Genomic DNA, 14,704 nt, shown 5'->3' with positions numbered 1-14,704 from the left:
AACTCATCTCCTTACTCCTTCATCGCAATTACTACTTGCTTCATTTGGGTGTCCTGAAGAAAAACATAATCTCAACCTGAAACCGTTGCCATAATTTTCTTTTGTTTCTCTGTTTCAACCTTTTAAACTACCCATTTCACTACAATAACCAACATTTGGGAAAATATTGGAAAAACGGTTCAATTACCTGGTACACAGCAGATATTGCTTTGGCATTTGCAAGAACAAGAAGTGACTAAGCTCAAACACTGCTGTAGCAAACTCGGAGTGACTCTGTGCCAGCCCAGCAGTGCAAAGAGACAGCGTGGACCCACCAGCCTGAAAGTCCTCTGCATCACAAGAAAATTCTGCTCATGTTCTGCACGTGCACAGGCTACCAGCCCAGCAGTGCACAGTCACATGGACACTAACACAGAAAAGTGGTAGAAGTGTAGAGGATTAATTATCCCTGACTGAACATCCTAAGGTCAACATCCCTTCTCAAAACTCAGTCCCACACTCAAAACACGAAAACAGGTGTATGTTCTTCAAAACCCCATCAAAGCACTTGCTGGCATCACCACCTTTCTCTAATTAGCTATTTGCATTCACTTGGCAAATTTTTGTTTAAAAAAAAGGTAGTTTGCTGAATTAAAAAACAGTAATAAATTATTCATTAATCTACTCAGGCAATTTCATACCTTGCCATTCTAATTAACAGTAGGAATTAGAAAATAATAAACTGGATTTGTACAGTACTCCCATCTCGGCTAACTAACATGTAACTTTTAAACAAAGTTTACAAGTGCTGCTTGTCTTTAATATTAAAACATTAAAGAACTGAAATTGTTATACCTGAGGCCAAAATACTGCTAGTATTGTTGTCTATTTCCCACCCAGTTGTGTTACACGTCTGGTTTTCACCAGCTCATAAGATCATCAGAGAAGTAATGGAGGACAGCATTGAAGACCCGCGGAGGTTTTTAAAAGCCACGTTTTGTTCATATTTCAGATCTGGACTCTGTTTTCTGTTCTCACCCTGCAGACTACAGATGTGAGCTCTCTAAAAACGACCGTTTGCTCTTGCTCTTCCAGCACATCCAGTTCCTTTACAGCCACCAGTCTTTCCAGGAATACCATTTCAGTGCCCCAAATGCCTGAGTTTTTAATTTCTTTGGTCATATTTTTAGATAAATAAGGTGCTTGTTCCTGATGTATCACTCTACTGGACATAGTACCTGTTTATATGTAGCTCTGTGGAGTGAACAATCTGTGCAGCACAGAGATACCCTGCAGAAATAAGTGTAGATCTATAATTGAAGCTGCTGTTTAGCTCATATTGGCATTTGGGTCAGGGTTTCTGAATCAATCATTTCAGAACATCAAGTAACTGAAAAAATATTGATATACAGGTAGCCTTCTCACACAGTGGTGGTACGTGCAATAGAAGCAACAACATTTTTTTTCAAAGGCATATTTGTTCTTTTCTAGGACAGTTTTGGAATCAAGTGTTGTAACACAAAGGCATTTTTTCATCTTTGAAGTAGAACCTCATCTTTACAGATTCTGGTTGCTGAATGCCACCTATCCATGAATTCGTGATCAATTAGCCAAAACCTCTCTTTCTTGTCACCAGCCTGTCTTTATCTATGACTCTGCACATTCAGAAACTATACGATAATGGAAGATTTTGTCCTCTTAATAGCAATAATGCAAGATTGTAGCAGATGTTGTTTTACATTTTAATTAAAACCTGGTCTCCAGAGGGTTACCTGACTGTTCAGAGGAGTACCAGATCCCTCAAACACCACTGCACCAGCCTGCAACATTTCATTTTGTGGCACGTGGCAGCAGAAAACCACTGCTGCACAGCTCCAATGCCAGTGGTCCCCACTATAAACAGAGCAGATACCCTCTTCTCTTGCTTTGCTACTGATTTTCCTTGGCAGGAGGTGGAGGAGTAGGAGCTCTAACTATTGAACTTACCTGAAGTTGATCAATAGCAGCATGTACAAAATTGTATTTATTGTCTCTACTTCAGGGTTAAGGAGAGGAAAGACCTGAAAGCTTTCCAGGGGTCCTGTTTTGCTCTCAGGTGAAGGTGCTCCCTATGCGAAGCTCCCATCCATCTGTGCAGCAGAGCTCCTGCCTTAACCTATTTCAGCTCTCGTTGTTGTCCCTTTAGCAGGTCCCAGGAGCGCTGCCTGAGAACCCTCTGTCACCGGGGCTGCTGCCAGGCACCCTGCAGCCACCTGGCCCCCTGGCTGGAGGAGTCCCAGCCAGGTACCACCGGCTCTGCCTGCGCTGGGGATGTCACCTCCTACATACGCACCTCAGGAAAGTGTTATAAACCACCAGCATTATAGTGGTGTATTTGCATTACTATAAAGTTATGTCACTGCCTCCGTAATAAAATTATTTCAGCGGGTTGTAAGTCAGGTATAAAAACTCTCTTTGGGCTGAAACTTGGCATGTGCAAGCATGCAAACACACACACAGAGCCTGATTTCTGGGAAGGGGAGAAGTGGGGAGAGAATTTGCATTACTTCTGAATCCTGCGCAGGAGCAGAGGATTTTCTGTGGGGTATTTTCAGGCGGAGAAGCCGCAGAGCTCCTGCAAGGGCAGTGAGGAAGGCAGACAAAACTGCCCTGCGCTACCATTTTCAGTCCCCTCCTGAAATGAAAGGGGAAAGGCAACTTGTCTGTCTGACGTTAAAATCCCTGAGGAGAGGGATACAAGCTCAGTCTAGAACTATAAGGGCATAGGGACACGTCAGACTCCCCTGCACATCCTGCAGTCCCCCAGTGCAGCTGTAAAGGAGGATTTTTTGGAAGCCCACAGACTTAACCAATCCTTGAAACAAGCTTTGCTTCAGATTAGTTTGGATGCACCTGAATGTTACTGCAAACTGCAGAGGAGAAATGCCTTTAAATAACCAGGACTTTACTCAGATAGGACTACAAAGAGTGGAAACCCCACTGCTTACAGGGTCCCTCCTGCAGGGGCCCTGCAATTTCAGCGCTGGTATTGGAAGAAGAAACCTGCAACTGGAAGCCACATCCAACAGTGCTTGTACAGGATGTTTAGTGGGAACATGGGAGGAGTTTTTAAGAAGTATAAAGGAAAAGGGAGCCTCTTGCTATCTCCTGAAGCTTCACCCAGCTCCTCATATCAGAGCTAGAGCCCTCCTACCAGAAGAGGGTAAGGCAGAGATTGACTGTAACTGCAGCATCCCTCAGATCATTTGCAGATGAAGGTGTTTAGTACACTTGACCTTTGTAACGCAACAATAAGCATATTTTCTTAACACTTATTTCACAGCCTACAAGTCTATTAAAAAAATAGACCAAACTCAAAGCAATCATTTGCTATGACATTTTGTTCCCTGAATAACACAATGCTCCACCTTTATGTCAGTCTTCCTGTGGTTTGCTGGGTCGAAAATCCATGTCTAGCCCATGGGAGGTGAGTCATTTCCCCATGTGCTTCCAGTCCTGCTGCAGCTGCAGCCCTCCTAGAATCTAGATGATGAACATATATAAAGAATAAACACACAGAAGGAATGATAATAATATATTACCATATTATCTGGTAATAAAAAAAGGGACCGTGGTTGACAATAAGGGTATTCTTAGTTAATCTCATGCAACCATATTTAGTGACATTAGTGGCTTGAACATTACTATTCATCATCCCAACTAGAAATTATCTGACTTTCTGGTTACACGTGTCATTTGAACTCAGGAACACATCACAGCCACATCTTTTCACAGTATAGGCAGCACCAGGATCTCAGTGATTGTTTCACAGGGCAGACCTTGAGCACAGCAATTTGCTCCAGCTCTGAGCACAGGATGATCCCAACCTAAAAACTTCTGAAGGATAAATTATTAAGAGTATCATTGCAGCAGGAACTCTGATGGTTATCATGAGATAATCGACACACATCTGTATTTATAAGACACAGGGCATAGTCTGGTGCTTTCTATTCCCGAGCGACATGATCTCATAACCACACACCCCTGGAGCTGTACCGTGGCTGCTCTTAACAGAGAGCTTTATGATGGGGGAAGTATGCATTTCTATGCTGGAAGAACATGAAATTGGCAGCTTGTAGCTGTAGTTTACACAAAGCTGTTTGTTTCTTGTAAACAGATTTATTTTCCTTCAGTGGTAGGGACCCAGGAGACCCACCATACAGCAACATAACAGAGAGCATCTTCTTGCAGAGCAGTAGCGGGGGAAGGATGGACCTTCCGGCACAGGCAGAGCGCTCCCATGATGATTTTTTAAATTAAGAGGTGTAGTGAATATGTAAGGCTAGATAAGGTCAGAAAATCTTTTGCTGTATGAATAAACTCCCTACTATTTGTGTTGCAGAGGTTCCAGGCATCCTGCTCTGGGGCTGGGCTCCTGCTGGGATAATAATTCTTCCCAAATGGAGGTGGTGCCACGTTACTCATTCCCTGGGTCTGTCTATAACTGTCTGGTCATTCCTCACAAGCTACGGCTCTAGCCTGATCCTCTGCCTTCTCATCAGTAGCAAGCAAGACTAAAATAGTCCTTACCCTCCACCCAGAGAGATCTATTGATAGAGATCCACAGTAACTATGGAAAATACCCATATCCAGAACATCTGCCTGATACGACTCCAACGCATGCACCCTCCCCGTGTCAGCCCCCAAAGCAGAGCAGGAGGGAGAACAGTGCGTCAGCTGAGGATCAACACCGAAACTCAAAACTCTCTGAGAACTCCAGTGATCCCAGACGGACGTGAGGTGTCTCCCCCCCCGCTGCCGTTCATCAGCGAGGAAGGACAGTGCACACTCGTGCTCGTGCTGCAGCCAAGGAGGCAGCTGGAGCTTGCACGGATGTACTTCAGCTCCCTCTGATCTAATCAGTTTGGTGTCTGGGAACAGCATAACCACGACCACAGCCGTGGTGCTCAATATGGGCTGCAAAACCTGCTGGAAACGCACAGCAAAGTTTAGGTAGTTTTCTACACTACCCTCCATTTTTCTTTATGTTGTTCCTGGTACCTGTGCAGGGTGAACCCAGGCTGAGGCTGCCCTTTGAGCAGAGATGAACCTTTGGGGCCGGCTGCCCAATAGGAAGGAGGTGCCAAACTCTTCAGAGTTACTGGTGTCCTCTGTGTGCCCTGCAATTAGTAGCTACAAAAGATTTGTCTCCCCTCTTATTTCTTCTCCCTGGTCTCTCAGCCACTACATCAGCTCCTCAGCTCCTTTTTCTGTCTCTCGTCTCCTCTGGAAGTCGCAGGACCTTCTGCCCCCTTCCTAGGGAAAGCACCATGGGCTCCTTCCCCTTCCCCTTCCCCTTCCCCAGTCTTCACACCCAGTTTATTTCTTCCATGTGCTGGGAGATGCATTGGAGGATGGAGGTGGAGAAAACAGCAGAGAGCAGACCAAGCTATTTATACAGAAAGAAGTTAGAAAAGTACTTAGTTACTGGGCTTTTTTACATTCCTGCTTTTCCTCCTCTTCCTTCTCCAGCACCTGAGAGAGTGCTGTAGAGGCTGCTGACCCCTTTTCCTTTCTCCCATGCAAAGCTCCTACAAGCTCTGGAGAGAAGAAAGGCGATCTCTGACCCGGGCTCCAGCATGTCCCATCCTCCTCCTCTCACAGCAGAACTGCTCACAGTGGGACTTTTCCTCAAAGCAACGCTGCAGCCCCCGCGGTGCAAGGGCTTCCTGCAGCATCTCCTGCTGCCCCCAGGCCCAGCCAAATATGACCATTAACAGTGTCACTGGGAAAGGTGGCAACTGCGGGAGCTGCCCCACAAAGTGCCGTTTCACATGCTGCTGTGTACCTGCTGCTCTCTTCTGCTTATATTTCCACCTCGGGAGATGGCAGCCTGCCTGGTCTGTCCGGCATCTGCAGCCATATCCAGCATTTCCTCTGCCTCATGGACTTGGCTACACGTGTCAGGAGTGTTTGATGAACAGGGCTGGGGAACCTGGAGAGAGGAAGCCTCTCTGACATGAGGGAGGAATTTATGGTAATGTGTAAGGAAAAGGAAAAGGGAAATTTGCCTTTTAGGAAAAAAAAGCTCTGCAGTGAATGCGCTAATTTTTTATCACAAGGTCCAAATATTTCTTGTAATCATAGTTATCTACTATGAACAAGAGGAGAAAGAGATAGAAACACACAAAAACATATTGGGAAATATTATGTGCCCACCTTATTCTGCTCGTGACCTGGATGGCTCAGAGGAGCCTGCCTGGACCATGGGGGGAGTCTTTGCCCCCCCAGCAGCAAGGGCTCCCAGCATCCCTGCAGCTAACACCCCCCCACTGAGGATGCACCCATGCACGAAGGCTGTTCAGCAGAGTGCAGTCCTGAGGGAAGAAAACCCCTCACCACCAGGGAAGGGCAGAGAGACTGAGGTCAAAAATGCAGAAAACAAACTTGTGTGCTGAAGCTGAACATGGAGTTTGTTAACAGCACTATGCTCTTCACAGCGTAAAGCTTTAAATGCTACTTACATATATTTACAAAGCAGGGTTATGTTATCACCGGGTTGTTTGGTTTGATTCAGGGGAACAAACAAATCTGGGATTGCCTAGGATGCCCAGCACCCTGGGTGGCCGCTTTTATTAGTCTGTAAAAACCAGAAAACAAACAAAATATGCCCAGCAGCTCAGTGTGCTGTGTCATGCTAAAAGAGGGCCTGCTCCAGACTCCAGTGGCACACACGCCAGTACTGATTTTTGTCTGGAAAAGCCACTGTGAATTCATCACGCAACTTTTGAAGCTAAAATAATACGTCAACCTGTGTAAACCAAATCTTCACAGTGGGCACTTTTTTCCTCCTACTATTTCCAAACAAAAATCAAACAAAAATCAAAACTATTTATAGTAAGAAATCAGCCCATTTCTACTAATAAATGACAGCATGAGAACATGAGCAATGTTTCAAGTGAAAATCTTTCTAGAGCACAGAATTAGGCTTTTCCTGGAGCAGAGCCAGAACCTTTGTGCTTGAAAAACTCACTTTCCAGTAAACTCATGGACTATGGGGAGAAGCAGCCTTTTTTCTGTTTTTAATCCTTAGCCAGTTTCTCATTTAGCCTTCCATACCTTTTAAGTACCAAGTACACTGTTAAATTAAGTAAGAACCTGGTTCAAAACACTGAAATGAATCATTCTGTCACAAGAAGACATGAGACTGGAGTGTCAGTTTATTGTATGACTTACTCTATTACTGACCACAGTTGGCTCCTCTCTAGAGTGGCTTGCTCCCCTCCCCTGCCTCCACTCTTGCCAGCCTGCCTGCTCCCACACCTGGCACGAGCATCCTTCGGAGCAGCAGCAGCACCAAGGGGCTGCAGGAAACCCTCACCCTGCTCCTTTCCTGGGCTGGGTGTGCAACAGTTGCAGCAGCACCGCTACACATCTTCATGGGAGAGGGGGCTTTAAAAGGAAAACTCAGTGCAAAGGCAGATGCAAAGGGGGAAACACACCACACAGAGAAGGTAAATTGCAGAGAAACATGACACTGCTTAAGGCCACACCACTCGCCCCCAAACAGGGGCTCCAGCTGGGCTCCCCCTGGTCCCAAGGGTTCTGCAGGGACAGTGACCACAGGCCTTGTGCCACAGAGGAGCTACAGCACAGGACAAGAGGGACCTGTGGCCGAGCCAGACCAGCCATGCCCAGAAGGGACAGCCATCCCTGTCTGGTACTTGGAGCAAAAGGGTTCCCCGAGCTGGTATTACAGGGGGAAGCATAAAAGCAAAGGCTCGGGGAAAAGGGAACTGCTGCATGGACACAGAGGTTGTTTGTGTAAGGTATTATAAGAAAAAATAACATATAATGTTCTTGAATCATAAATAAGCCAGGAAAACAGTGGTATAATTCTTTACCAATGCCTTTGAAATTAACCCACTTTCCCAAAATTTTCTCAAATTTTAATATTTAATAAAAATGTGTACATAATATCGCACATATAATATTATAAACATATCTATGTAGTATATGCATGCAATACTGGGCCCCTCACCACACTGCCCACCTCCCTGCCACAGCTGATGCCTCTGCCAAGCTGTGACCTGCTGCTCCACACACCCCAGGGGCCTGCAGGACCCCCCAGGGGCAGGGGCTGCTCTCCTGCCTGCCTCCCCCTCCGTACCCCCTGCAAGGACACACTTGCAACTCGGGTCATCCAGCAGCACAAAGCCTGGGGACTCTGGATGCATTTAGGAACCAACTGTATTGTTGCTGAATGTCTTGGTGCAAATTCAATGAATCATCTCTCGCTGGGACGTGCTTCCAAATAAGGAGAAATGGGAACTCTTGGGCTTTCCATAGAACTGGAATGGGCTTTCCATAGAAACAGGACCACCTGGACCAGCGGGACTACCAAAGAGCAGCCAGAGAGCGTCCAGGCAGGTTGCCAGCAGGCCAAGGCTGGGGCAATGGAAAATCCATGGTGGGAAGGAAACAACAGAGCATCTGGTATTTTGAAATGCAGCTACAGTTTTCCTGTGTACTCTGGCTACAAGTCACTAGCGACAGACTGAGAAATTCCTGTGTAAGCTGATGTCCATCTTGCCCGGTGTGCTGTGCCCTTGGGGCCAAGCCCTGGGGTGCAGCTTAGGGAGGAGAGAGACCCTGGAGCCAGCTGGGTCCCTCGGGTCAGCTGGGGTCCCCCAGGGCAGAACCGAGCCCTGCTGGGGGATGCCACCCCCCAAATGCAGCATCAGAAGGTTGTTCAGGAGATGGGTCCCTACCCAGATGGATGCTGCAGAGATGCCCTTGCCAGGGGGCATTCAGCAAAGCAGCCCCCGGGAGGCAAACATCACCCAGGTGAGGGGTGGCCTGCGGCAAGCCTCACCTTTCAGTAAGTGGAGCAGCACCGCTGTTGTGCCCCAGGCAGGTGTGTGCACTGAGCCAGCCCAGCCTTAGGCCAGGCCAGAAGGAGCAGGGAAGCACAAAATGGATTTTGCCAGAAAGAAGAGAGGCCCAAAGCAGGTAGTTCAGCAGCAATCGCAATGCTGCCAGCCAGGCCCCTTACCCGGGAGGTCCCTTCCCTATCAGCACTGGGAGCAGGGCAGGGGGTGGAAGGGGAATGGTCTCCGGGTGATGGCCGGGAGCAGCTGCCTGCAGAGGGGGGCTGCAGACCCTCCTGTGCCACCGCGGCCAGGTACCAGGAAAAGAAAGCAAATAGCAGTGGAGCAGGATATTTTCTTTCCATTGAAAGACGAGCAGGATGGCAAGTTCTTGTTTGTGTATAAAAATGTCAGTACGGAGACAGAGAAGTAAACTAGTGGTAACATCTGCTCCGAGGAGCCCTTTGCAGAGTGACCGTGTACACAGGGACAGCAGCCAGCCTGCAGTTCACGGAAGGACCAGGGTAGATGGTCACGTTCAGCATCCTCACAGTCCTCCTTAGCAGCACCTGCAAGTGAGGAGGTGTGAGAAGTGATGCGGGAGCAATCGTCTGTCCCTCAGCAGCCTCTAGTAACCCAAACAGAGAAAAAGCACAAAAACACCCTTGGAAGCCTTTCATCTCCATTCCAAGGGGTGGAGGAGGGAAAATACTCACGGAGGGTTTGTGTGGCCCCTCCTCATGTGTGAAGGACAGAGGATCCAGCCTGGGATCGGTACTTTGCCTGGTGACTTGCTGCAGAGCTGGACATGGGCTCCCACCACTGGCAGAGCCTCCAGCTCAGGGCTAAATTCATGCAAGCAAGCAACAACCGCAGCTGCCACCAGCCCCTGCAGTGAAGCTGGACAGGTTTTGTCACCGTGAACCTGAGTGTTGCATCCGACAAACATCACCCTGGGTCTCGTAGACACTTCGGAAAAATCCTTACCAGAGCTGATGCCTATTTTGGCTGTTCTGCTGTATCCCCTCTCCCCATAGTGTGGAGCTGCCAGGAGATGAGCCCTCCAGGACCGGCAGGTTGGGGCAGTTGGACTGCCTGCTGCTGCTGGTGCTACCGGGCAGCGGGACACCACAGGCCAGGCCTCCAGGTTACCCATCATGTTACCCATGAATTCCACCTTGCAATGCGTGGTGAGAGATACACAGAGGTACCGAAACAGTAGAAGGAGGCAGAATCTCAATTTTTACTCTCAAAATAAATCTTCGAACCATACACCACAGTTCTTAAAGTTCCTGTTATCATGCATCGGTGAAATGTCTGAGAACTTGCATGTGGGTGTAGAAGACTGAATGGACAGTGACAGGCATGAGAAGGCCCTGATAAAATTGATCTCCAGGCTCACAGAACAAAACCATTTTTCCCTCCAGAGGTGGAACAGGCATTTCAGAAACCCTGAGCCTACATTTCTTTGAAATGCTGACTCCTGCTCCCCGTTAAATTCCTAGACTAAAAAAATTACTCTCTGACTACATAACAGTGGTGATAAACAAGAAAGGATAAATTTGTATCAAAAGATACATGAGCAGGTATCGGCTGTCCAATCAATCCACATAGTGAAAACAACTGCCCATAAACAAATCCCACTACCTTATAATGAGTTCTTCTACAAGAAGCAGGGTTTTTTCCCATCAATAATAAATTATATTTAGGGGTAAATCCAAACACTGAGAAATGCACTAGGAAAAAAAAGTTTCTGCAGTATTACCTGGAAACCTGAGCCCCCTGGGGAGCATACTGCAGAGAATAAGTACAAGCAACAGCATCAGCAGCAGTTTTGGCTTCATAGAAGAGTTTGGTTTGGAAGGGACCTTTAATGGTCATCTAGTCCAACCCCCTGCAATGAGCAGGGACATCTTCAACTAGATTGTGTTGCTCAGAGCCCCGTCCAACCTGGCCTTGAATGTTTCCAGGGATGGGGCAGCTACCACCTCTCTGGGCAACCTCTGCCAGTGTTTCACCACCCTTACTGTAAAAAAATGTTTTCCTTAAGTCTAGTCTCAATCTACCCTATTTTTGTTTCCAACCACTACCCCTTGTCCTAGTGCAACAGGCCCTACTAAAAACTCTTCTAACATCTTTCTTATAAGCCCCCTCATGTACTGAAAAGGCCACAGTCAGGTCTCCCCAGAACATTCTCTTCTCAAGGCTGAACAACGCCCACTCTCAGCCTTTCTTCAAAGGAGAGGTGTTCCATCCTCCGATCATTTTGAGGCCTGTTGGTCAGGCAGCACACACCCAACGTGTGCTCTCTTGTGGGTCCCTTTTGCATGTCAAATAATTTCAGAAAATACTTTTTTTCTGTTTTATTGATTGACTTTGCTCTGTCAGGACCCTGACAGAAAGTATCCCCCTAAGTTACACACAAAGAAATGGAAAAGGAAAGGCTTCCTCTTTCCCCTCAAATGAAAGTGACTCCTTAGCCCTGGGGTCTCACAAGGTGCCAAATTGGGCCCCAGCCTGGAAGCTGCCTACAGGAGGGGATCTTGCACTTGTCTCAAGGCTGAAATCACTCAATCACTCAACAGCCTCATGAGCTGTTGGCAGCAGCACCCGAGGAGGTCAGGCAGCCCTTGGCTGTGCTGTCCTGCTGCTCTGGGGGGCTGTGAGCTCCTCGCCGCCCCTGTGACAGTGCCCGGAAAACAGGACAGAGCTGCCTGAGGGGACGAGCTCCCCTCCCTGGGGGGCAGCTCCCCTGGCATCGCTCCGGCGGCTCTCCTCGAGCACCCCGAGAGCCATCCCCACGCAGCCTCGGCCCGGCCGTGAGGTCACAGTGGGGCCGTGACATCAGAGCAGGGCTGTGAGGTCACAGAGCCCCGTGGGGGCACGCTGGCTATAAATACTGACCACTCAGTCCCCGGCCCCCATTGCAGCGACAGCAGCAGCAGTATGGTACGAGTGCAGGGAGCCATGGCCCTCACCCGCCGCCTCCTCCTCATCCTCCTCCTCCTCCTGGTGGTCCTGCACGCCAGGGCTGCCCGGGCTGCTCCATGGCGACCGCGGGGAGCAGGTAAGCCAGCGGCCACTGGCGCAGCCTTTCACAGGCCAGCGGGCTCTTCTCCCCGAGAAGCGTGGATGGTGGCTTTTTCCCACCGCCCTCCCTGCGAGAGCCGCCAGCTCAAAGCCCAAAGCTCAGGCAGCCGGGCGCCTCTGCGGGTGTGAGGAGGGAGACCTGCCCGTGGGTGCCCTCTCCTTGCGTGGTCCCCTCGCCGCTTCAGCAATTGGGTTCTGGCGATGTAGATCTGAAGGGATGACGGGAGCTTCTCTGGGTGTTTGGTTACAGACGTGCCCGCAGGGAGGGCTTTCCCAGCTCAGCCGCATCTGGCGCCACAGTCCGGCTGGCGTCGCAGGAGTGTGTAGTCTGTCTCTGCTGCCCTCACGGGCTGTGCGCTGTAATTTGTTCATGGGAAATTGAGCCCAATAATTTCTGTTAAGGTCCTCCAAGAGCAAAGAACCCTGCAGAAGGAGGGAAAGAGTCCCTGAAGCCCTCGGACAATGTGAAAAAAATCCTGCAGGAACTGGAGAGAGGACACGGTGGGTGTATTTCTTTCACTCAGCCTTAGCCATGAGGCTCGGCAGCCAGAGCTCTGAGATACTCGTCTGGAGACGCTGTGGCCTGGGACAGCGGGAGGGGGTTGAGCAGAGCCTCGCAGCAGCGATGCCGGGTTTCACGCCTTGCGGGTGCTGGTGAGCCCCAGAGCTGGTGCAGAGCCTCTGCTGCCAGTCATGGCTCAGGCCAAGTCCCAAGGGCAGCTGGTCCCCCGTTGTCCCGTGACGGCTCAGCACTGGTTTGTGCAGACGTCAGCAGGCAGATTTTCCTAAACCTGATCGAGGTCTCTGAGCAGTGTGGCCTCCTGAAGGCACCATCTCCCCAACGGGGAGCGGCTCCATCTGACCCAACTGTCCCGCTTGCTTCCTCAAGGGACGGACCGAGAGGCTGCGCAGGAGACGGCGTTTTCCAAAAGAAGCAGTGGCTCCCTGCCAGCCTCTGCCGCAGAAACGGAGGCAACGCGAGCCCTCGGCACACCAGGTAATTGCTGCCCCGCGGTCAGCCGGTGTCGCCCGTCGGGATCGCTGTGTGTCTGCCAGAGCAGCGCAGAGCGGGAGCCCTCCCGCGAGCCGAGGCCCAGAGCGATGCCCTGACTGCCAGACTGGGCAGGGGCTTCGAGGGCACCTCCCCGTCCCCCTGCATCCTCTGTGCCTCAGCCATGCGCAGGCTTTACCTGTCGTCTCTTCTTTTTGGCAGTGATCTCAAAGCCCAGACAAGACAACCCAAGCAGAGCAGACTCAGGTACTGAGCATTCCCGCTGGGGTCCCCAAGTGGGAGACGTGTCCTGAAACCTGGCAGCGGCTGCGGGCGGTGCCCGTGCTGGGGCAAAGGCTGAAGGGGAGAGCAAGGCTCAAGTGTCTCTTGAGAAGGCCCAACTCCGTCCCCTCGGGGGGTGGGAGCTGGCCCGGGGGTGGGTGGCTCTGCCTGCTGCAGGGATGGTTTTTGTCCGTGTCCCTCCAAGCAGCGACTGGCCAGGCAGCTGCGCTCCCCCGCCCGTGCTCTCCTTCTGGCCGCCGTAGTTTTGTTTGGAGGGACAACCTGTCCCAAAGGGCGGGAGGGTGCCGCAAGCTTACTGGTGGTGCGCGGGAGGGACTAACGTCCTGAATTGCTCCTCCAGGTGTGGTCAGGAAGAGAACGGTGACGGTTTCCCCTCTCCAGAGTATCACAGGTGTTTTCTGTCCCCGGGATACGCAGACGTTCTGCATGCTCAGTGCAGTAGCACTAGCAGTTTCTGTGGCAGCTGCGCTGCTGCTGGGCTGTACCTGGGTGCGGCGGTGGTGGAGGAGAAAAAAGTGAGTTGATGATTTCCCCCCCCTCCACTGCTTCTTGGATAGCTGCTTGTGGGCCGCACTGGGGAAGAGAGTTCCCCTGTGCCTCCTGCAGCCGAGGGCCTCAGTGGCCTCCTCTCTCCACAGGCGCGCCTCGGCAGCCTCTGGACAGCAGCTGGAAACTGGCGGCCTCCCCTCGCACCCGCGCAGCCGGACCAGCCGCCCCGGCACCCCCGAGAGCCAGCAACCACTGCAGATGCCAGGAAGCCCAGCGTGCTCGCCCTCCTCAGAGTCCTTATCATTCACACCCCCCTCAAGCCCGTCCCCGGCTGCTGTGACGTCATACGACTCACCCAGCACCTCACCGTCCTCACTGTCCCCAGGGCCCCCGTGCCACTTCAGCCCGTCCCTGGCTGTTGTGACACCGTACAACCCATCCAACACCTCATCGTCCCCACCGCCCTCGCGCTCCCCCAGCCCGTTCCAGGTTGCCGTAATGGTGCACCCCCCACCCAGCAACCTCCAGCCCCTGCAGCCCTCACGGCCCCGGCGCTCGAAGGTCCGGCGCTCTGGCAGGGACTGAAGGCGGCCCCACCTGGGCAGGGGTTGGGCTGTGGTGACAGGTCAGCAGGATTCAAGAAGCTTTACACTCTTGTTCACGTTACCTTGCTGGATTCTCTGAACAAGGGTTTAGCTTTTGGTGAATGAAATATTGCACCTAGCAGAAGAACCGATGCTCTGTTGCTTTGGGAGGCTGAACTCCCATTGACTTTCATAGCTGTCTGGCCAGCATAAGGCCTGGAAAACCATTTAATGGAGCCATTTAGTACTGAAAATGGCCCAATACGTGTACGAAAAGAAGCTTGTTTAAATGGTGGAGCTGATTAGAGCATCAAAATAGAAAATGGCAAATCTTTCTCCCTCCTTCCCCATCTCTCTCCCTCCGCTCTGTGACTTGCCAGTAGCATGTTTGACAAAGTTCTTTTCATCATGGGAAAAAA

At 50.6% G+C, this 14,704-nt stretch overlaps 1 protein-coding gene across 1 annotated transcript in view; it reads left to right on the top strand.

Annotated features, from left to right (window-relative positions):
- Positions 1-14,366, top strand: part of LOC141947550 (uncharacterized) — a 491,575-nt gene extending 477,209 nt beyond the window's left edge. The window contains exons 10-11 of the mRNA XM_074878719.1: positions 13,553-13,727; positions 13,851-14,366. Coding sequence (XP_074734820.1) covers positions 13,553-13,727; positions 13,851-14,286 — 611 coding nt within the window. The 3' untranslated portion in view covers positions 14,287-14,366. The remainder of the gene's footprint in view (positions 1-13,552; positions 13,728-13,850) is intronic.
- The last annotated feature ends 338 nt before the right edge of the window (positions 14,367-14,704 follow it).

The sequence above is a fragment of the Strix uralensis genome, chromosome 10 (assembly GCF_047716275.1).
Source record: "Strix uralensis isolate ZFMK-TIS-50842 chromosome 10, bStrUra1, whole genome shotgun sequence".
Classification (NCBI taxonomy): domain Eukaryota; kingdom Metazoa; phylum Chordata; class Aves; order Strigiformes; family Strigidae; genus Strix; species Strix uralensis.
This window is presented reverse-complemented; position numbering and strand designations above follow the sequence as displayed.